The sequence below is a fragment of the Patiria miniata genome, unplaced genomic scaffold (assembly GCF_015706575.1).
Source record: "Patiria miniata isolate m_02_andy unplaced genomic scaffold, ASM1570657v1 HiC_scaffold_7, whole genome shotgun sequence".
Lineage (NCBI taxonomy): Eukaryota > Metazoa > Echinodermata > Asteroidea > Valvatida > Asterinidae > Patiria > Patiria miniata.
The window spans coordinates 40883746-40908595 of NW_024037074.1; the positions used below are offsets into that span (position 1 = coordinate 40883746).

Consider the following 24850-nt stretch of genomic DNA (forward strand, 5'->3'; position numbering starts at 1 on the left):
TGAGTCCTTAGGACATTTTCTTCTCCACTTCTTTTATAATAGAAAAGAAATCCTTCGCTCTGTATTTTGCCATTACGCTGACTTAGACATCTTAATATACAGATTCTTTGTGACTAAAGATGTTGGCTATTCCTAATAACTTTAATTCTACGAAATTTGTACAAAGGTTGGCGTTTAGTAATTATAGTAACTCAGGCAACTTAAGACTCAGTTTGTTGGGTTGAGTCGCGTTAGTCAAATTAGTCAGGATCCGCGCGTTCTTCACGTTGCTTTATCGTGCAAATCTAACGGACACAATGCAATCACTAGCGGCGCGGAAAATGTTTGCATTTTAACGAACTTTTTTTACACAGGCTTTTGCACTTTCACCGTGCTCGCAGTAGTACAGGAATTAGCATAACATTATGAAGTGATCGGTATCGGTAAGATTATAGTAAGATAAAGCGTATCGGAGAGAATGAAGCTGTTTTGCTGTTCTTTTATCATGTTTATTTAAGATAGTGCCGATTATTGCCGGCGGCAATCTCTATCAACAGAGGGCGCTGTACTCTCTAAGATAGGGCTGAATTAATTATATGTATGTAGGGCCTATAAAATATTAAACTACCTCCAACGGTTGTGTATCACCTGTGGCCTTGTGGATAAGCATGGAGGAAGGATCTCATGAGTAGGAAGATCTGGGTTCGATCCCCGCTGACAAAGTTTTTAAGGGTTTTTCCCCATCCCCAAAAAATAAGAATATTCTTCTTTTATTTTTTTAATTAGCATTAGCCTAGGCCTATTAGTAGGATTTTTTTTTCGGTAGGATTTTTTTTTAAAGGGAAATGAAGTCCGAAATTGTAAAATGGACTGATTCCCATCTTGTGAATACGAATTTAGGCCTACAACGATAATGTTGGCATGGATGGAGCCACACTAAAATTTGTCACCGGAAAATGTCTAAGACACTACCAAAAAAACAGTTACTGCGCGCGCATGTTCAGTGCATATCCGGCAAGCTAACGTTCACTACAGGTTTGCTGTCTCTGGCTAATATTAACTTACATCATGGATTGCCATTGCTAGACCCGTGAATGTGGTGTTGTATACAACGCCACGCTGTTGTGTCATTTTGAACCTGGCGAAATCGATCCGCCATACATATAATTTTGTATGTATGTTGAGTACTCACCTAGAAATTTAAATTTGCCTTCCCGCGTGTTCAAGATGTGCCATTTCGACGAAATTTGCCATCAATGAAGACCCATATGAACGTGTAGAAATTAGAACGTTAACTGGACAAGTACCCAGGGTCACTTGCGTGCCAAATTATTGGAGCCCTCCGAGCTACCCGTCTGCTTCATGTGGCGCATATGATAGGCGGCGGCAGATTTGCCAATCACGAGACCACGTGATAAACGCAGCTAATAATTTGGAGTCGCACTTATGATCCGGACATAAGGAATGCCCGGAGCGTCAGTGTGATACCAAATATCCACAGCATTCATCACGTGGTAAATCACATACATCAGAAGGAGGTTGCAGGACGTCGAGATTTTGCCAGATTTGACCTCGAATTTCGTTTAAATGCCAGATTTGGCGTAAAAGCAGATTTCAACATGTTCAAGAAATCTTGATATGTGAGTACTTATCACACGGTAATGCAATGTTCAGTTTTTGTCACGGAAGGACGATTTCACTTGGTTCAAAGTTGAAGGAGGTTGCAGGACGTCGAGATTTTGCCAGATTTGACCTCGAATTTCGTTTAAATGCCAGATTTGGCGTAAAAGCAGATTTCAACATGTTCAAGAAATCTTGATATGTGAGTACTTATCACACGGTAATGCAATGTTCAGTTTTTGTCACGGAAGGACGATTTCACTTGGTTCAAAGTTTACAAGCCACGTTCACGGGTCTATGCCATTGCATGTCATATAGCTTGAGACTCAAGTTGAGTAGCTCCGCCTCCAGCTAACATGCTCTTCCTGATGAGCATGTTAGCTGGAGTAACTCGAGCCAGTTTTGTACAAAAGTCACCATGCTCACTGGCCATGGCATGACTGGGACGCGGACAGTGACAGCTACGCGCAACGCTGAACGCGCACACCAGCATGCATTTGCACACAAATACTGCGTCATGGAACAAGAATGATCCTGACTATTCAATAGTATTTCCCATTCCCCATGGGCGAATGGGACTTTTTGAGCCCCGGCGTGAATGGGAGCAATAACGAATGTCACGTGATATGAGTTCCACCAATCAAATGACCAGGCATGCAACTTTTCCTCGGATCAGCTGATTTCCTCTTTTTTTACTTCCCATGTGTGCCATTGAAAATAGAAAAACACTGTACAAAGTCTGGGAAAAATTTGAATTTCCTCTTTTTTTGTGATTTCCCAGTTGCATGCCTGAATGACAAGGATCTGTATGTCGGTTATATAATGATTTAATACAATCCCAACTTTTTCTTCAGGTAGAAAGATGTGAGCTAGTGAAGTGATAAGCTAAGAATAACAATGGAGGGACATTCTCACAACCAGCCAACATCTGCTGAATCAAGGTATGTAACTTAGATGAGTGATCGTCTCCTTTTATCTGGAATTTTAGTAAGTTTACATATGTAGTCTCTGTCTTGAGCCTGTTCTATTTTGATTTGATTGAGAATTGTCCAACAATATATTTATTAACCACTACAGTTTGAGTATCAAACGATTGAATAATTATTGAAATGGATGTTAAATCACTCAAAGGGTCATCTAGGATAGGGCAAAGGGTCATCTAGGATAGGGCAAAGGGGCCATGTCCCCCTCTCCTCATCTAAAGACCATACCCACTTCGTTAGAAAGATTTGGAGCATACAGATGTTCAAAATTGATGAACAATTGCATGGTTTTTTAAAGTTGTGTACCATGTATACTCGGTATAGTTCATTCAAAACCAAAGCAAGATGATTGTTATGATTTTCTGTCGGGGTGATAGTAATATAAATAAGGGTTTGCCCTTCACCGACATGTATTAGCACTGTTTACTCAATGCCTTTGAGTGCCCATGAGAAAAAACTCCTGTGCTGGCCTGGGTGGGATTCCAACCCACGACCTGCTAACTAGTGCAGACGTCTTACATGTACCAACTGGTCCCACCAAGTTAGCTGGGGACAGTGAGTTCATTCAAATCCAATATTTGTGAGAAAGGTTTGCTCATTGACTTACTGCCGTGTACTGACACAACAAATAATCACCAAAGAAGAGATAAAAGAGCAAAATATCCGAAAGTCTAGCAACTTTTTGTGCTGAAATGGCTGTAACATTGAGTTTTCTGCTCGGAATGACACCACAGTTTTGATCATAAATATGGAACTTGGCATTAGCATAAAAACAAAAAAGGCCCCGAAATACCCTTGAAATGGCAAAAGTAAATTTAAAATAAGGTTTAATGGGACACAAAAGTGCGTTTTCAAGGGTTGCATTAAACATGTTAAAAAGTTACATTGCATTAACCCTAACTCCCTCGCATGATTTACTAGGAACCATACCCATCCTGGCAAATTCCAACACCATATGGGAAACTGCACACACATATTTCTGACTTTGATTCTGGAGGTGTGCCAACCCAATGTAAAAGACTGTTAGTTTAGGGGTACTGTACCCATCCTGACAGATTCCAACAATACATGCTGTTTGGGTTTGATGGGTTGAGTTCTGTTAGGGTTAAGCTCAAGTATACATGTTTGAGAAGTTTGGCGGCGGTTGTAAAGGGTTTGGAACCTGCCACCAGTTAGATTTCTTCATACGTTTCACTCATACAGTTTGTTCATATATTACATACATGTAGTACGTGTTTGAGAAGGACATTGACAGATTATCTGGAAGAGTTTATAATCACTTACCGGTGCATGTACACTGTAAACACACCTTTGATCAAACAATATTTCTACCGCATAAATCTTTAAAAAAAACAAAAAACATGTTGGATTGAATTCTTATATTGCTTTTTGCAGCTCTGTTGTAAAGCCAGTTCCGCTGTACTATTATGTAGACCAGTTTGAGAGGTTGTATCAGCAGAGCCCAATGGCCAAGGCAAGTGGATAATGCATTTGTTACGTCCCACCTACAGTTGGGATTGTCCTAGTTATAGTGAAGACTTCCCTAACTATAGTTAAGACTGTCCCAACTGTAGTTGGAGCCATTGCTACATTTGTAAAGTTGGGGTCAACTTGGGCATAACATATGTTACAGGGCCCAATTCATTGAGCTGTTAAGCCAAAATAATGGTACTTTGCAATTGATGTGCTAAGTAAACAACTTGGTGGGAACCAGTCGCAAACTGAATACACTGCATGGCATTTTGGCTGGTATACCTGTTTGTGCTCAGCATATATTTCCTGTGCTTAGAAAAATACCTGTGCTTAACAGCTCCTTTAAACTTTGACCCAGAAATGGAAACTTATTGTCTGTTACCCCCGGTCACCTTAATATGTCATTCTTGTAAATACCATCTCAAGTCCCTCAGAAGTAATGCACTGGAAACATGACAGCATATCATATGTGTATGTGTGACGACCGGAGACTGAGGTTTGTACATGTAGAGACTCCATTGAGATTCCTGTCTAGAATAATCACTTTGTTGTTTTACCCTCTGCAGCTGTTCCGGCAGGAATTAACACAGCCACCGACACCAAAGGGGCACATCCCTCAGGAAGGTCGGAGCAAACACTCTGCGAAGGCTAAAGGCTTCAAGCTACCCACCATCTCTACCAAGGAAAGACCTACTGTCACTCATGAGGTCTTAGATTCTCGTCCGAAAGGCGAAGAAGGGATGGAACTCAAAGTACAAGCTGGAACTGAATCGTGGAATGGATTCGGAGAGTGTGTTCTGAGTAGGACAAGCGATGAGAGTCGTAACACCTCTGGGATGTCTGAATCTAATGTAACTATTGGTGACGGTACTGCCTCTGATTCTTCTCTCAACCAGGTGGAAGACCAAGTTGGCAAGATGCCTCAGCTTTCCCCTCAGCCCAGGCTGCTGAGCCCTTCAGGACAAGACGAGGACAGATTGAGGAAGAGGAAGCCCACACCAAACCTGCACAACCTGATCAAGAGGCTTAAATCCCCTGACAAGGCTGGCGCCTCAGCCCCCTCCGAATCCAAAATGCCTACTAGGAGTTGTAGTACTAAAGCAACCAGAGTCACAGATCTGGAGGAGACGGATGGAAACGGAGTGAGTCTCTCAGATATCACCCCACGAATCAAGGAGATAAATGACGAAGGGCAGGACCCCTGTGATGTGGATAGAACCAATCTGGAGTTGACAGCTGGCTCTGGACTTTCAAGCAGGACTAGTAGGAGGTCAAGCTATGAGCCTGACACAGAAGGGATGTCCCTTCCATCGTTAAAAGAAACACCGATTCCTGGTATCTCGGGCAATAAGAGGAAGTGCGTGCCACAACGGCGACTTCTGCAAGAGCTCCGTCTGGCCAACAACCAGGATCGTGGCCATCACTCCCCAAGGGCATCGGAGCGGAATATGCCGTACCGAATGCGACGTGCCGACATCCGCCCTAGTAATGAGAAACCTGTAAACTCTGATACCAGCTGCCAAGAGCTAGAGGTCACTCCCAAAAGTAGCTCAGAATTTCAGGTCCGTCCATCAGACAGAGAGGTCGCGTTGTCTGAAGAGACTCCAGTCAATCAGGGATCAGGCCGGAGGAAGACCAGGTCCAAGGGGAGCAAGCTTGATGTCGGGAAATTAATCAGGAGCTTACAGGCAGGGCAGGAGAAGACTGGCGAAGATACCCCTAGGTCAGCAATATCTTACAAGGGTACAGTGGACAGTAATATCCTCAAGAACAACAAAACTGAGCATCGTGAGGAGCCATCATCACCAATGGCTGCGGTAGAATCAGTCGATGTGGAGAACGGAGGTGATAAAGAAGAAGTGAGGGAGGCAGAGAAAAAAGAACTGATCCTAGAGAAAGACATCAACGAAATCAAAGCCATGGAAAATGACCCAGCAGACGGTGGTAAGCGGAACTAAAATCTGGAATGGACATGGGGATATCTGTATTTTGTAGATCTGCTAATAGCAGAAACATTTACTTCTCAATTTTTTTGTACAGAACTGCATAAATTTATCTGTTAAGCAGCTTCTTCAGTGAAATCAACCACAAATATCATTCAAGAGCATTACTCTGATTATTTCTAACTGCTCAGACTCGTAATCAATAGTTCAGAGTTTTCCCTAATGCCTTCACACAGCTCAGTGTTTCCCCTGCCCATTCAAACATGAGGTGGCCCACCTCGCTACTTTCAGTGACCACCTCGCTCAATTTTTGCCAATATCACCACCTCGCTGTGAAGATTGGCAAAAAAGGAAATATCAATTGAAAATTTTCATTTTGTGTAATATATGAGCTTTTTCCTTTAACTCCATGTATCAAGAACACACAATTTTGATGTGTTTTTGGAATCATCGCGCATTTTTGTGACCGCTGCATTCTTTTCAGTTTGCAGACTGCGTAAATTTCGTTTCAATCATCAACTTGAATTGTTACCACCTCGCTCAGTTCATTAGCCAGGGGAAACACTGAGTCCACAGCTGAGTCCAAAAAGATCCAAAACAAAATGTTTCTGTTGGATTCGGTTGATAATAGTGTGATGGAGCAGTTATTGTATTGTATTGTATTGTATTGTTTTTATTTCCATTTGTCACAAATTAATATAATGCAAATGCAACAGATTATTTACTACAACAATAACTTAACTTACTAGAATAATAATACATGTACAACACTTTGATCAATGTAACATAAGTGGTGACAGATGGGGGAACCAGGAAAAAAGCCTAAGCTTATACAGAGCCTGGTCCCGTTAGTGAATAACTTATGAAATAAACAACAATTATAGATATAATTTAAAACTGTGGTCAATAAATTAATTAATTAATTATTTACTTGGCATAATTAATAGTCGAAAAACTGATGGAAATTGAAATATGCATGTATTTATTTACAATATAACATTTGATTATAATGGAGTGTGACTTGTTCAAATGCGAATTATGGGTGCACGTCTTATATAATACCGGAAATTAGTAGGTTTTTTAAATATCTTTTGAATTTATGAACAGTCCGAAAGAAGGGTATAGGTGTAAGCTGATTCCAAAGAAGATAAAAGGGTGATTTGCAAATTCCAGGCCCCTAACCGGTTTTAAACATAACATAAGTGTTCAATCACTCTATTATCTCAATTCCTAAATTCCCTTTTGGTCAAAAACCATAAAAATGTCGTAAGTTGTGATTTTGCTCTACCATTTTACTCCATGTTCATTGGTGCAAACGTTGCACGTGGTGTTCTCAACATCTTATGTGGAGATCATATAGGGGTCTTTCGATCGGTTTAAACATGGCCGTTGAAACACTTAAAGGTGTTTGAACAACAGTTGAAAAGCACCCACGTGATGGGCTTCCCGACCAAAAGGAATAAGCAAACTGTCCCTGGTATTTACGAATAGCTTTTGATAATTTTAAAACATTGGGGTCCTTTACGATGCACTTTTGGCGTTTTAATGGGTGTAGAGGGTGGGCGTCACTATGCTCAATGCCAAAGAGATATCATAGTCGTCCCAACATCTGGCAGATGCCACTTCAAGTCGATATATCAACTTGTTCACAAAGACTTACTCTTACAAAACAGGAATTTGAAATGTGTAAAGGATTGTAGCTAACAAACTTACATGTTGACTATGCAGTGGCACACAGAGACTCTACTGTAACAGAGCAAGAAAGTAGGAGGTTAACCCGTAGACAGGCAGAGAAACTGACCAACAAGCTGGCAGTGCAGAAAGAGCAGGAGGACAAACTTAAAGAGGAAGAGCCGATTCGTCATGAACCCTCAGAAGTTGCCAAGGTGAGTCAAAGTGATGATAGTTGTCACTGAACTTTATTGTTAAGTTTATGGGCTCCGTGCACAAGTACCCCATCAACGGCCAGAAAAGGAGAGTTGGGGGTGACCTAGACTGGTTCCCGGTCCATCCACTGCGTATTTCAAATGTATCTAAAGTTATTGGAGGCTGGGATTAGTCTCTAAGACCATCGCAAGTTGAATTTGAACGTATTTTGCACATTCAGGAAGTCGTGCGTACTTCGCGCGCAAACCAGTACAGTACGCGAACGCCTTGTGTCCCGTCCACTGAGCTCTCAAAGAGGTAAAAATTCGCCCTCTTTTGATGGCGCACGGATCCCATATGATACATAGGGGGGAGGGGGATGCTGGATGTTGCGGGGGGAGGGGGGCACCCAATTTCTGTTAAACCTGTTAACAACTTCAGCAACAAACAACCGTCAAAACTTATTCAGCATTGGTATATGGAAAACTAATTACCGAGCATGGACCTGAGAACACTATTGGTATTAAGCTTGACTGAAAATAAATTTGTGTTTACAATTGACTTGGAGGAGCGGCAGGCTGTGTTCTGGTGAACAGTTGCAGACTGTTACATACATGTAGGTAAGGAATAGAGGGGCTGAAGTCAAGAAACGTCTTTTGCCAAAAGCCTTCCATTGAAGCTTCTATATTGCAGCCCCAACCCCGAATGAAACCTTTAGCTGAACCATTGCTATCATCAGCATTTCTAATTTGTTGATGTTTCAAAGACCATGGCTTTAGATAATTAACAATAAACCCATTAAAAAGCACAACGGGGGACAACTGTTATGCGTCAGCAACCTGGTTGTGACCTCCATGGCAAGTCACGGGTTAATCTCAACAGAATACGCTCAGGTGTCGGCCAGAACAAACATTTCCTGTACAAAACAGGAGCTGAGCCATCCGACACAGGTGAATGCGGCGAAGCACAAACCATCAAACATATTGTCTCCAACTGCAAAATCTATCAGGCTCCACATGGTTTCGAAGGCATCATCCATCTAGACGATGATACGGCAGAATGGCTTTCTTCCAGTCTGCCCGTTTGAAGCACCAATCTCGAACAAGTTGGCGACCACACGCACGAACGAACGGGAGACAAAACCATACCTTGATCACAAAAGAAGGAAGAGAAAAAAGACTTATAACCCTCGACCTTTATTTCATATTTTCAATACAGAGATGAACTTACGCAGATCAAAATGAGCATTGTAGTAGTTTACACAAATGAAAATGTCGATCATTCATGGGGAAAGTCCATAGATATTTTATTGTATCTGTTTCGCATTCCCTGCAATCACCGTCTTTGAAAATGGCTCGTCATCTGTGCTGAAATATGCGTGTCATCAGTTTTGAACTTTGTGATTTTTTTGTCTGTTCTTTCAGAAACAGGACACAATCATCAACAGATGGATAATCAAGCCTGTTCCGTTCTGTAAAGGAGTGTGTGTGGAGGGTCACAGGGTGTGAGTACAGATTTTCTTAGCAACTATCACTGACTCTGTAAATATGCTACATATTGAACTTCATCAGGGGTGACCAAAGAATCATTTTAACAGAGCAATTGGGTGAGTCCCAAACTGATCAAGGCCCAAGTTCTGTGAGCTGTTATAAAGCAGAAAAATTAAAATTGGGAAACAAACTTAGGCCGAGTAAAAAACAAAAATAGTTTCTTATGCGGGCCTTTTGAAAAAAATTGATATGGAGATTGGCGCGCTCGTTGCGTGTACTTCGCGATGACGCGCAGATGTAGCTGTGGTGAGTGCATTGTGAATTTAGGACTATGAAATAGTGACTCACTGTTAGTATTGCGCATGCCTACATGAGGCACTGCATTTCATAGGAGTGAAAACTTTATGCGAGACTGAAAAAGTGTTTAAGACCAGCCAGCCATGTCTTTATCATCCATTTAAGACCAGCCACGTGACAGGCTCTCAACCAATAGGAATGGGTAAACTGTCTTAGGTATTTTTGAACTAGCTTTCAAGAGTGTGAAATTCAAAGCGAAAATTGAATTAACTAAATTCATCCTAATGTAAGGCCCCATTAAACTATTTCTTTTATCACAGTGGTGATAAAGAGGACCAGTTTTGGCACAGCACCGCCATCATGGTGCGCATCAACCCACGTCTCCTGGCAACCAAGTCTGGTGCCCTCTATCGATTGGCCGGCAAAATGGATCGGGCACTTACCATGGAGCAAGGTGAGCTGACATCTGTCATGTGAGAAGTGACCTGTTCATAGAGGGCAGTTTCACTAAATCTCTGAAACTTTTTTAAAGCCACGTACGATCATTTGCAATTTACACATGTACTTGGAAAAGTATACCGATTTAACAATGTTTAAAGGGAAAATACAACATTTGCAAACTTCAAAAAAATAAAACTACCACATTATTTTGAAATACTTTGCTGGAATGTTAGTGAATGACAGTGTAAAGCATCTTGTAAAATCATGGCACCTGGTATACTGTCATTTTCAAGAAAAGTGGTATTTTTGTATCAATTTCCAATGCTGGTCGGCTGACCAGCATTGGAAAAACTGGCCTTTTTTTTTTAAATACTGGCCCCAATTGACCATATTTAGTTAGTCTGCATTTGTTTGCATTCGATTACACACCTATGAACGGGTACAAGCCAGCTAGACTGGTTCCCTGAACTTACAATTCCCCAATGTCCATAAATTGCTCCGTTTCATCTTAAATGGAGTCAGGGAACCAGACTACAGGGAAATTATTGTTTTTCTTTGTTTTTATAGCATCTATGATCCCAAAACGTCAAAAAAGTCAGTGATTTGGTCACATTTGGGTCCAGCCATTTCGTAAAATGAAGTTTTGATTGACTTCAATTCAAAAAAATATTCCTTTCAGAGTTTTCAGAATTTATGGTCAAATATATGTATGAGTTTTCAGATCACCACTGTGTGATTCATCTTGATAAGATTTTTCATTGTTGTTTTTTTATTATTAATTTGTTGTCATTTTCTGTTTTCATTGTAGGCTTTTCAGAATCGTTGATACGAAGTTTCCAAAAAGGCTTTCCTGATAACTGGAGAGATTTGCTGTTTGATCATTACACTAACGAAGAAAAGAAGTATGTACAGAAATTGGACTCATTGTACCATATTTTAAACAAATTGTACCAAGAACAAGTTAATGAACAGAGTGACATTGAGATATTTTCCAAATGAGGACATTTATCAGAATCAAAAGTGGATATTCTCATGGTGTACAAAATAATTGACTCTGCAATACTTGAATTTTGATTCCCATGTAGTAGATGGGTCCATAAAAAATGCCATCACAAGTTCAGTCACTGGTCCATTAACAAGTAGGAGATGACCAACAACAAAGGAATTCCTCGTCGTACTTCATTGGAATGGCTTATGACATGACTTGAGACTGGATGACCTGATGACTTGTGATGGACTTGTGATTGAATTGTGATTGACTTGTGATTGACATGTGATGGACTTGTGATTGACTTGTGATGGACTTGTGATTGACTTGTGATGGACTTGTGATTGACTTGTGAGTGATTGTGATGGACTTGTGATTGACTAATGATGGACTTGTGATTGACATGTGATTGACTTGTGATTGACTTGTGATGGACTTGTGATTGACTAATGATGGACTTGTGATTGACTTGTGATTGACTTGTGATTGACTTGTGATTGACTTGTGATTGACTTGTGATTGACTTGTGATGATTTTGTGATGGACTTGGGATTGACATGTGATTGACTTGGAATTGACATGTGATTGACTTGGGAGTGACATGTGATTGACTTGGGATTGACTTGTGATGGACTTGTAATGGACTTGGGTCTGACTTGTGATGGAGTTGTGATGGACATGTGATAGACTTGTGATGGACTTATAATGGACTTGGGATTGACATGTGATGGACACGTGATGAACTCGCGATTGACTCGGTGGCGTAAATCTGTGCTGGGGGGGGGGATGGGAGATGACTAAGATCAAAAAAATTGCCCGGCCGTGGACATTCGAAAAGCAAGGGGGGGGGGGGTTGCTGGACACCACATGACACTAGGGGGCGCTGTTCATGATACAGATGTACATCTTATGTACATCCACTTAGTCTTACATCAAAATGGCGCATTTAAAGCTTTTGTACTTTTTCTCCCTTTTTCAGTACTATTGAATACATTTTGGTTGTTGGGAAGTTTCAAAAATACCTCTTGTTTCTCACCATGAAAAAAGAGGGGGGGGGATGATCCAATAACCCATTTCTAATGTCAAAAAGTGGGGGAGGATATATATCCCCCCCCCCCCAGGGATTTGCGCCCCTGGATTGACTTGTGATGGACGTCGATGACTTATTTTGAACCTGACAGAAACACTGTGTTAACTCTAAATCACAAAAAGTAGAAATATGAAGTTAGCACTTATTGTACTTTCACGGACTATTGTTAAAAAAATTTCTATGATTTCATTGACTGATTCTGAGGAGCTCAGTCACTTTTATATGTATGCGGGAAGGGATGTCCTAAATTTTGTCAGAAGCACAGAAAAACGTTGTTCGGGTTGAAATCTTCCGAAATTGCCTGGCTTTTAAAAGTCCCTCCGGTTCTTTTCAGAACCACACATACTCACAAAAGAGATTTATTCACATGGTGCTACCGCAAACTTATCTTGTCTTGGCTTTTAAAAGTTTAACAAAGAAATTGACTGGAGCAGCGTTTGAACCTGCGATCTCCGGATTGACGTTTCCAGCACTCTACCAACTGAGCTATCCAGCCCTATGTTGGCGGTTCCCCGTTTTGTCAATATCTTTGTTCAATGGTCGCTAGTCAGAAGCCATATGACTGTATATATGCCATGCATGTAGCCAGGGATCACGCCCAAAGTAACATGCTGCCAACCTGGTTAATAGCAATTTTCGTGGTTGTTAGGTTTAATTAGAATGTTTGTATCTATTCAACTTTTAATAGAAAAGCCGAGATGAAATCGAGCAAATCTCCACGGACGAAGGAGCGCCTCAAAGTGACCCCAGTACCCAGCCATGCGGAACCTACTGTCCCCGACTCCATGCGGAAGGCAAAGAAAAAGAATCAAGTCGAACTTACTCGTGAGTTGAAAAATATTGCATGTTGCCTCAATAGGGTTCCATTTTTAACAGCAATTTGCCAGCAACCTGCTAGCGGGTTTTAAGTTAGGTGAACACCTAGAATTGATGACAAGTCGCTAGACAGTCGTGTTGTCTTTCGGGGCACCCAATATTTACTAGCGCCAGCAAGGAGCCCGCTGTGTATCGTGTTTACATTAATCCTAGCCTCGACATGTCTAACAACTGGACTTATATTAATTCGGACAGTTATTCATTTATGCGCCCAGCGCCAATCGATAGCCAACCTGTATTGCTGGGGAAGTATCCATCATAACATAGGGGATATCTTTCGCTTGCTAGATCAATATATGCTTCTTTCTTTTCTTTTTCCAATTTTAAACGATTTTCATTACAATGTTACACTCAATTGTAAATTAGAAAATTTGATATCAAAATCTTGTTTTTCGATTGAGAATATGTTAATGCATGGATACCAAACCAGGAATGAGCTTTCGACCCCTCGAGCAATTGATTCGCTCCAGGCTATTATGTTGCATATATTCACCACACATGTCACATGTACAGACACGTGCACCACACCGAGACGCGCGCTGAGAACGAGACGTGCATCGCGTAACCGCCAGGTGCAAATATTTATATCCTACTGATTCTTTTAGCCAATCAGAGTGCTCCGTCCAATTTTGGCAGCAATTCCTATATGTTGTGCACAAAGCTGAGAACAGATTATTAAAGCACACGCATCTTGAGGTCAAGTATGTACACAACGTTCCCGCACACTGGAACGGTATGCAGTATGTCTCCTCCCGGGGCAATATGGCGTGGCGGGCAAATAAAACCTTTCGAATTAGGCCATGTAAACAAAAAACATGTTAAGCGTCCTGCCTTTTTGAAAAAAAGGAAGGAGGAGGCCCTTTTTTTAAATTTTATTTTTCCAAAATGGCCGCCCGACCCATTTTCCGAAACGACCGGCCGGGCTATTTTTCAAGATGGCCACCACCTTTTTTTTTTTGAATGGCTGCCACTTGGACTCAGGAAATGACATACCAGCTTTATATGGGCTAGATGCAACAGACAAAGAGGCCAAAATGATGTCATTGTTTAACATGTTTAAAATTTATCACTTTTTCAGGGTTTTCTTTTTTCAATAAATATAAAAATGGAGGCTGCCTCCAAAAAGGTAGCGGGCGGGGACGCTAAATATGTTTTGATTTTTTACTTGGCCTTACCAACTTGAAGTCTACAGCATGCACATCCCACCTCTTCCCCTCCCCCTCCCTCCTACGTAGTCGTCAAAGGTGAATTCAAGACTCAGATTGACACTATCCCCCTAGATCCTTCAAAATCAAGCAGGAGATTTTCAGGAAGGTAGAGCCAAGCAACTTTTATTTTACATGAGACTTAATTACCATTGAAAGTGTCAGAGCCAAGAGTATTGGTCTCCTGCACAGTATGCATTTTGGAAGATTCAGAAAAGTATCTCACAAAAGAAATCATGGATTTACGGTTTAAAAAAACCTCACATTTTGTTCCTATTTTTCTAACTCCAGCTCAGAATCTGCGAGTGAAGGACCTACAGCGTTCCAGCAGTGGCCGCTTGATCAAGCCCCCCTTGGCCTACTGGACAGGGCAGCGCATCCGTCATAACACCTCCCTGGACTTTGTGGAGATTCTGCTCGGCACGGAGGATTGCACCTCTTCATCCGTTAACCAGATCAGCCTGCAGGACTCCCTAGAACTCAGACCTGTAAGCAATACTTATGCCTGTAAATTATCGTGTTCATTGTTTCTGGTGGGAAGAAAAATGCCAACGAGTAAATTTTTGTCAACACTTTTTCTACAGTCTTGCATTCTTCTTTCTCTATTGTATGCTTTAAAATGTCATGTGTGCATCTTTTCTAGGTCTGTACCGAATACTTCAATATTCGATCATCAACCAAATATTCAAATAGCTTTTTGCTGGTTTGAAAAATGGGGGGAAAAACTACGCATTGTGATGTTATTTTATCGTAAAGTTGTAGCACCGTATTGTCGGGTGCCATTTTTTTGGTTGATGGTAACTTTTTGTCAGAGGCATTTCATCATTCACATCTTTTTAGGAGGTTAAGCCCTTTATAGTGTTAAAATAGTTACTGCAAAAGACTCATGCAACCCATATCAATTGACACATGCAGATTTTAACTGGCGCGCTTTTCGTGCAATTCTTTAGCGGCGCAGCACGTACTTGCATCTGGCAATATCCGAATATTCGGTCAAGCGCAGTTTCGAGTAATTGAATAATACATTTTTTGAAAATGGGCAGCCCTACATATTTCTGACTCAATTAATAAGCATCATGATTACAATGCGCTGTCACATTACAATCATTACATTACAATTTGATACATATTGTATATTGTTTTTATTCTGTATTATTGTGGCTATGAATTCTGTGGTCAAAGGCTTGATTACACATTGACCATCAATGCGGTTTAATTTTTTCTCATTTATTTATTTATTATTTTTTTTTAAATCTTTCCTTGTCAGAGAGACAAGAGGGCGATCAAACGTACTTCAAACACCAGTAAGCTCCAAGTGGCATCTGCGGTAAAGAAGCACAGACTGCAGCAGCGAAAGGACGACAGTGATGTTGACGAGGAAAGCTCATCATGCCCTGAGCCAGAAAGCCAGACAGACAGGGGGGAAAGTCAAAATGGCCGTGGTATCAAGTGGTCAGCATCGAAGACAAAGGCCAAACGTTCCCAAGAGGCTGTGACAGTGAGACAGGACGGGAAGGGAAGATTCAGGCCGAAGGCAACAACCACAGACTCCTCTGAGAACGTAGATGTCACTGGAGGAAAGGTCTTAGCCTCCAAGATTGGCACTGATAACAAGCCTTCAGTCTTTCCACTGAGGGGAAAGTCCAGGTATCAACAGAGGAGCAGAAGAAATGGACGAGAAGAACCAAGGATGGAAGGTTCTGTGGACACCTGTAGCTCCGATTATCCTGGTGCAGCAACTGACGACACAGCCTCCACAAGCTCTACAAAGCCTGTTGAGTGTCCAGAGGGCAATGTAAACCATGAGAGGGAGGTGGTACGCCCTTCACGTCACCATCGAGGCAGTAAGCAGCCACCCACTCCGAAAAAAGACAGAGCTAGAAGGGAAATAGAGAGGGCATCCTCTCGACCTCAGAGAAATGCATCAGTTTCACCTCTTTATTATCAATTCAGCCCCCAGTCAGAAGACGAAGGTTCCCTGCCAGGGGGCCAACCTGCCGTCGGAAAAACTCCCTCTAGTAATCGAAATAGTACTGGTGAGGCCAGCAGCAGCACTTTGGGCCCCTCCTCCTCGGACCCTCAGCAAAACAGTGAGAGCCCAGGAACAGACGTCATGAATGTGGAGCCAGAAGGAAAGATGTCATCTGAGAGGGGTTGGTCAAGGGGGGCTGTTGAAACATTGAACCTTCAGAAGGAGATCCTGGCAGTCGTTGAGAAGCACAAGCAAGGCAGGATGGCCCGAATGAGAGAGCGGACCTTGAGACTCTCGGCATCATCTGACAGGGAACGGTCCAACGCTGGGAGGTTGCCGAGCACATCTGACGTCTATGAGCTAAGCGATGATGAGGGGGAACCTATTCCAAAGAGGATTCCTTATGTTCCCAAAGGAGCGTCCACCAACACCACCACAGGAGAGTCTGTCAGCAACTGGAGCGAAGAAGGAGATAAGAGTGTCAACATGACGTGGGTGACCAGAACCAAACCCTACCGGAGGATCCACGGAACCCTTGAAGATCCCCAATATCTTACCGATGAAACCACCACCACAGAAACAACCACCACCACCACCACTGGAGAAACTGACAACATAGTCAATCCTGTAAGCTCTGACAGAGAAACGACCCTCACAGAGACTTCTGACGACGAGGATGTCTCAAATTTACCCACAAGAAGGCAGAAAAAGTCACTCAGTACTCGTTTGAAAAGTAAAAGAACCAGGCAGGGCCACAAACCAGTCCTTGACCAGACATCAGATGATGAACAAGTCATACAATCCCAGAAACCTGTCTCTGGTCGGAGCTCGAAGAGAACAACGTACAGACAGGCACCTCAGGAGGCCTCATCTGAAGACACAGACAACACACCCAGAGCCCCAGACAAAGCAGTTTCCTTGAGGTTGCAGGCCTCATCTGGAGACACAGACGAGACGATTAAAGCCGGGGAGGAAACCTCCCGGAGGGGACGAAGCAAGAAAGCCATCGTCATCCAGAGGCATCAGCCCAAGAGGAACTGTAAGAAGAGTGGAAGCGAATCAGATACAAATAATCCTCTCCAAGAGGTAGAAAACACAGGGAACCACAGAAGACCTGAACCAGTACTGGTACCTCTCCCAAGGAAGGACATCCCAAAGCAAATCCAGAGCATAACATCTAAACGCAGCATAAAAAGGAATCAAGACGACAACAGAAAATGGAAAGGCGATTCTGACATAACACCAAAAGCTTCTCAAGGTGTGCGAGCTTCAAATTCTAAGACGTATGAAGTAGAGGAGAAACAAATTAGAGAGACACCCAGAAGGGAGGTGAATGGGAAGTCAGAGTTCAGGGATGCGGAGAGAGACATGCGTCTGACTCAGGAACGAGTTCCTCCTCAGTGGTGAGTTCTGTCATTCTTTCAGAAGCACAGTTGATCTATAAAAGCAACTCCAATCACAGCTCCGTGACAGCTCCGTCACAAGTCATTCACAAGTCAATCACAAGATTATCAAGACAAGTCAGTCGGATGTCAAATCACAAGCACATTATAAGTAAGGAGGTATGAACAATGACAGCGGCGTGTCTCTGTCGCACTTCTGATCGTGATTTGTCTTGGTACTGGATGGCTTGTGATTGACTTGTAAAGACCTGACTGCAAACTGTTCAGCTGGGGAAATGTTCACTCTTTGTTAAAGGTAGAGTAGATCATTTGCAGCTTTCCAAACAGTAACTGAAGAAAGCAATAAATGAAGGTCATTTCCATAGACGCATTTTTGGAAATTTCCGTTACTAGTGCATTTTTAAGTCGGCAAAGCCATGAATGGATGAGGGTTGACATGACACACATGGGTGCGCGGTCACTGTTATTCGTCAGATCAGTGCGTTACATCGCGTAGCTGCAGTCGGCTGATTGAGAATGTTTTTGGACGCTAAATTCAGATCCAATTCAAAACATGACTCGCCAACATTTAAATTGAAATCAAGAGCCTAGAATATTGTTTTTCTCGGGAATATACAGCATTCACTGAGCTAAAACTTCATCAGGCTTTTATTGTTAAGCACCCTTTTTTAGATTTTAAGCACTTTTGTTGCTTCAAACGAAAAAAAATTGCACAAATGACAAAAGATATACTCTACCTTATAAAACCACGTTTTACCACTGATGCACAGTGTAGATGGCAGAGTTGTATAGATCTAGAGATCTGGCTAGCAAAGTTTTACTGTACTTTAGTTTTACTAATTCAAGACTGAAGTATATATTGCTGGGTTTGCTTTTCTTCATTTTCCAGTGCCACAAAGTCGAGTGCAACCAAGCCCTCCAAACAGCAGTCCAAGCAACAGGAGAACCAGGCACAGAGTAAGACATTCAAACATTTGGTTTCCACAGGAACGCAGTTTACTCCAAAACTGCTTCATAGTGTACAACAAGCATGAATGCCTCAATAAGAATCTCTTCACAATGCAGGCGCCACCCGGGGTTACCATGGAGACCATGTTGGGAAAATAAAACAGAAAAACGGCCCAATTGAAAACACCAAGTAAGGTGAAGTAAAAAAAAAAACATGTTTCTCATCTCCGCCAACTTCCTTTTCGGAGGCCACCTGGATTTTTTATTATTTTTTATTTTTGAAATATGCAGTAAAAAAACACCGAAAAAGTCCACAAATTAATCGGAAAATAAAACACTGTTCATTGTAGACCAATACAACTCTAAATGACTGAACTGTTAATATGTTCAGTTCTCTTGTCCAACTTGTCTTTCATTTTAAAAGTGTCTTTGAACAGTGGAAACGCCAACGGTTGCAGGAAATTTTAAAATGGCGGCCATCTTGAAAAATACAAAAAGCCCCTCTTCCTCCTTTTTTTCAAAAACCCGGACGAGAAACTTTTCTTTTTTTTTATTCAGCCTAATGTGATGCGTAAACTTTTCTGAAATTTGCAGTATTTCACTCTAGTCCCTCCTCGGCCTGATTTTGTCCTCCCCAATCCTTCCCCGTTTCGCAGCCGCCGTTGCACTGACAGCCAAGGTTGGTACAATGAAGCGCAAACGACAACTGCGGGAGCTTGTAGAGCAGCACAGCCGGGGCTACGAAGATGACATCTTTGACTCCACTCCCTTCAAGAAGCAGAAGAAACTCAAGGTGATCTATGTGTAGAATTGATGATGGTTTAAATCACTTCTTGTAATTTGGTACTTTGACATGAATTTTACTTGGGATGAATTTTATTTGACATCCTTTTTTGCTTAATTTTATTGAAAACTGCACTTTTTTAAACAATTAATTTTTCAATGCTTTTCTTGACAAATGAGGGCGCTGTTGCTGTGATGTCATTTCAGGAAGACACTGGTCAGTTTAAAGGTTTTCTGTTCAAATTGTGAACCCAAAAGTTGCTCATTGAAAACAGTTGTGGGAAAACTGCTCATTGGCTTAAATGTCATGTACTGAAACAACAAATCAAAGAAAAGAAGATTTATGACAGCAAAATATGCGCAATTGTGGCAAATTTTGATGCTGAAATAGCTGTAACATTGAGGTTTCTGTCTGAAATGTCATCACACTTTTTACTCATCAATATGCAAATTTGCTTTAGCACAAAAACCCTAAGGCACCAAAATGCCCTTAAAAATGGCAAAATGATAAATTGAAAATAAAGTTAACTGGGACACAAAGGTGCATTTCCAAGGATTGCATTCAAAAAAATTACATTACATGGCCCCTTGAAGTAAATCACAAGTCCTGCGGTCTTAAGTGAAGTCACGAGCTATTCAAATGAATTGTCTCAAAGGCAGTCCTACTTCATTGTTCATTCCCTGAAGCTTGTGACCTTACATTTTGGTTAACTTTGTGACGATGGACTTGACTACATCCCTGCAAGTCCAGACAACTCCCCTCTCCTCCCACCACCCCTGACCGTCTCGAAATCATTTCTTTCAGATTCCACTCGGTGAGTGGGACACAGAGGAAGAAAGCCAGGAGGGCCAACCAGGCAAGACACCCGGCTCGGCGCGATTCAAGACACCTAGTGTCCGCTATCAAGGGGTGCTGCCCCTGTCGGATAAGAAGACCCCTTACTCCAACCTCATCAGCCCTGGTCTGCTGCCCTCTGTGGACAGGTAAGAGACAGGTTCCAGTTACTAATCTCTTGGCTTCATCCCTGGCTTAAGCAAACCCCTGGCTCAAGAAAAAAGCTGAATTTACGTCCTTAACAAAAGGAAATAGACCTTAGTCACGAGGAAGCCATTTTGGATCATGTTCCCTGAATCTTTTGTATAAATTGTAAACTGTTGAATGGGATGGTGCCAGACTGTTCGGCATTCCAAGCCTCACTTACAATTTTGTTTTTTTAAATGTGGCTTAAAACACGAGGGTATGTTTAATCATAAATTTAAAATAATTCATCAGAGCAGACTGGAATTACTTTGTAATGAACTTTATTACATTGCTTTCATTTCTACTCTCAAGTTCCAAAAATGAAGAACTTACCTTGCTTTCAATATAATGTGGCCGACGCGTAAATAATGCGTATACTCCAGTTATTGATCTCATTATGACTTGATGTTCATTTCACAGATCGTAACAGGCATGTAACTTTTCCTCGGGTCAGCTGATTTCCTCTTTTTAACTTCCCATGCTTGCCATTAAAAATAGAAAAAACACTGTACAAAGTCTGGGAAAGATTATAAGTTCCTCTTTTTTGTAACTTCCCAGTTGCATGCGTGTTGTAAGCCTATCAAACTAAGTATCCCAATTCTGGGCCAACAAAATCTTCTGGAGCCAAATCCCTAGATAGCAGCCTGCCTGAAACTCTGATTCCTCACAAATAAAATAATCATGGTAGTATAGATATATCCAAAGGGGATGGGAAAACTTCATGTTGGCATTGATACAAATACAGAGAAACGTAAATAGTGTGGGAATAAACAATGAACAACTTTTTTGGGGGGGGGAGACAAGGCCTGATGTGTTTTAACAGACTTCATTTCTGCAACCACATCTTGTTCAGATTGTAAAAATGTGAAATTGTGGTCAAATTTTGAAAATTTACCCACTGTTTAAAGTACAAATCTTGTCCAGTAAAGCCCGGTTCATACTTCACGCGAAAGCGAAGCGAAATTTGTGACATCAACAATACATTCGAAGCGCGTCCACCATTGTTGACGACATGAATTTCGCTTCGCACATGCTTTCGCGTGAAGTATGAACCGGGCTTAATTCTGTTCTTTGTGCATGTGGGAGCTTTTTTTTTTGTCTTAGCACATTTTGTGTTTCATTTCTTCCTCTGGCGTAACAATATCATTTCTTGAAGCTGTTGAACGTTTCACGCATGCTTCGTTCATCTCAAGATAGTATCCTTTGATCCAGCACTTTGTTTGAATGGAATCTTATCACCTGCAGGAAACACATTGATCAGTACATACATGGCCTTCAGAAGAAGAAGAAAGGTCGTGGCCTAACGCAAAGACCTTACACAGCCAAACAGGTAGGTCGCAGTAAATTCTTACAAAACAGAATTTCTCTTGCCAAAGCTCAAATAAATCCATCATTTTGGCAGTGTTAATCATGATGTTGTAGTATCATTTTCCAGTTAACGAATCGTGTTTGTTTTAAAACCATGTAGTTTATTCAGAGACCACCTCAACACTTATCTTTTCCTGCTAAACATCCTACCATTGACATATTTTCTTAAATATGGTATGACAACTTTTGAAATACAGTTATAGCCAAGCCCAACTCATGGCGATGACAGACAACCAAACAGCACCTACGAAAGATATGCAACCTCAACCCCCCCCCCCCCCCTCCCCAATGAGTCACTGGTCCTCAGAGCATGCCTTCTTGCTCCTCAAGGTGGCCTGTCTTCCCTTATGGCCCCCCCCCCCTGGAATTAGGAGAAGGCAAAATCAGCTTTGTGTTATTTGAAACTATGACCTCAATTAAGGCTGCATCCGAATCAGTTGTCTAGAGCTAGGTCTAGGTCTGCGCCCATTGAAAATACGCGGGGACGCTCTGACAATAGACGTAGACGTAGGTCTGGAAGCCCATTTCGGACACGGCCTAAGTGTCCCCTCCAGGAAGTGAGGCCCTCCCCTGCAAATGGGACCCCAGCTATGCTATTGACCTATTGATGTTTGCAAGTTTACCACGCCTATTAGACAACCCTGTGGAGTTTTTGTACACTTAAGATTTTGCACTTTCCACGTCCATTTGTATATCATGTATTTGGACAATATTTCACAAGCTGCGTTGACGCGATTCTAATGCGATTCTACTGCGATAGGTCAATTGGGCTTAAAGCTTGCACAATGGAAATCAACGTGAACATGCACGCACAGCCAACATTTTCAACCACTAGGGCTGTCCCAAATAAATCAAATATTCAAATATTTGATCATCAACCAAATATTCACATTGCCTTTTGCTAGTTTGAATATTCAAAGAACAAAACTACGCCTATACAGCTATGAATATTTTAATCGTAAAGTTATGGCGCTTTTATGTCAGATGCCAATTTTTTTTTAATACACCAGCACTTTAGAAATATGTCAATATTCACATGATTATTGTGATACTACTACTGGCGCATACAAATGTTGACCAGTGGCTATAACCCAAAAAAAAAAGTGTGCTTAACAACTAACCTGATGAAGTTTAAGCTCGGTGAATGCTGTATGTTCCGAAAAAACAATATTCCAAGATCTTGATTTTAATTCAAAAGTTGCGAGTCATGGTTTGAATTATGCCCGAAATCAACACCCGTCTTTAGATTCTGAGCACTTTCCTTGCTTCAAGCGAAACAATGACAAATGATATACATTGCACTCTACTTTTAACTACCTTGACTATGTTTCTTCAACTCTGTAGCCCACCACCGTTGGAAGGGGTACAGCCAAATCTGGCAGTGCATCACTAACCCAAGCCATGGGGGACAAGGCTGCAGATATGTTCGACGTCACCCCAGTATCGGACTCAGACCCGGATGAAGATCGTGATTATTACTGGTCAGATGAGGACCACTGACATCTGCTGTGTTGAGTTTGTCGTTTGGTTGCCGTGTACCAAAATATAGTCTATGCAGATAGCTACAACTGGAACTTCCATTATTTTTAACATTTAAGGGTAATTATGTTGAACGAATGCTTAAACAAATTTGAAATGTGTATTTCAGGAAAATTTAAGTATGTAGCCTTTCTGTTATAGCATTTTTAAATTGTGAGAACTTTTGGAGGTGACACAAAATCTGTTTGACCCAAGCATATCCAGTCACACTTTAATTTCCTTTGTAACTAGCAATAAGCAATAAGTTAGCCCTGGTGTTTTTGGTTATGTTTCTTCGTTATTTTCAGTTGTCATGTTTGTTCAGGCTGTTTGGCCTCCCGAAATTATATTAGTCATGTTAGTTGCTTTTTTTTTGGATAACATGAAACATTTTTAATAATTGTACATGAATTTAATCCCTAGGAATCATTAGTGTTGTAATATTTTACTGTCTTTGTTTTGTCAGTGGCAAATATTCTGCTCCATGTAAATGAAAAAAAAAAGTTATACACTTACTCTTTAACCTGTCTTATTCCTATTTTTTTTCCCCTGGGTCACTTGGGTTTAAAGAAAAAACAAAAATGGTTAGATTTTATGGTTTGTTTTTCTAATTGTAGCGATCTATTTGTTTTAGTTGAGACTTCCATTGAAGTCAGTCACAAGTCAGCCACAAGTCAGACACAAGTCGGTCAAAAGTCAGTCATAAGTCGGACACAAGTCGGTCAAAAGTCAGGCACGTGTCATCACAAGTCAGTCACAAGTACTTGTAACTGACTCATGTCTGATATGTGACTGACTTTCAATGACTCAAGTCGGTCACATGTCGGCAACAATTCAGTCACATGCCAGTCACAAGTCAGTCACAAATCAGTCACAGGTTGGTCACAAATCAGTCACGCTTAGTCAGTCACACGTCAGCCAAAAGTCGTCCAGTCTCAGGGTGACCAGCTGTTGAAGGAATTGTGATAAAAAAAAGCCTTTTATCAGGCATGCAACTTTTCCTCGGATTCGATGATTTCCTCGTTTTTTACTTCTCCTGAATGCCATTAAACATTGAAAACTCTGTACATGTACAAAGTCTTGTGTGGTTTGGAGTTTCCTCGTTTTCTCAAAATTCCCAGTTGCATGCCTGTTTTATTTGTGACCGGATTTGTGATTGACTCGATAACGACTCTGCCGGTTACCCATTTTTACAAAAACAAGCCGATTAGGGCAGTTTAAAATAGCAGTTTATACAGGTACATGTACATGTATTCACATCACTTGCAATAAACTAGCATAGCATTTGACATTACTTCTTCAAGTTTTGATAAGTTTTTAATGTAACAAGCAATAAACAGATGATGGGACATTGAGAGATTTTGATTGCCCTTTGACAGATCATAATGAAAAGGAAATGAGAAGGAATTTGGACTAAATCGTTCTTGAAAATTTTGACTTCTTTTCGGGAGCTAGGTTGACAAATGGGAGATATCCAATGATATTCCAGGACTAAGCAGTTATTCTCCATTGGAAATTTGACCGTTTTGCTCAAATAAATGTCATATTAGATGAAGAATCTGACAGTGTTTCATAAAATGAGAAAA

At 41.3% G+C, this 24850-nt stretch overlaps 1 protein-coding gene across 1 annotated transcript; it reads left to right on the forward strand.

Moving 5' to 3' along the window:
• The first annotated feature begins 241 nt into the window (after positions 1–241).
• Positions 242–24827, forward strand: LOC119745180. The gene is made up of 16 exons (XM_038221403.1): positions 242–422; positions 2454–2540; positions 3978–4056; positions 4622–5999; positions 7727–7884; positions 9289–9368; positions 9972–10105; positions 10901–10994; positions 12859–12995; positions 14543–14739; positions 15519–17626; positions 18516–18583; positions 19231–19367; positions 20163–20341; positions 21624–21708; positions 23091–24827. Exons 2-16 carry the CDS (start codon positions 2497–2499, stop codon positions 23244–23246), a joined length of 5034 nt encoding a protein of 1677 aa, XP_038077331.1. The 5' UTR covers positions 242–422; positions 2454–2496; the 3' UTR covers positions 23247–24827.
• Positions 24828–24850: the final 23 nt, after the last annotated feature.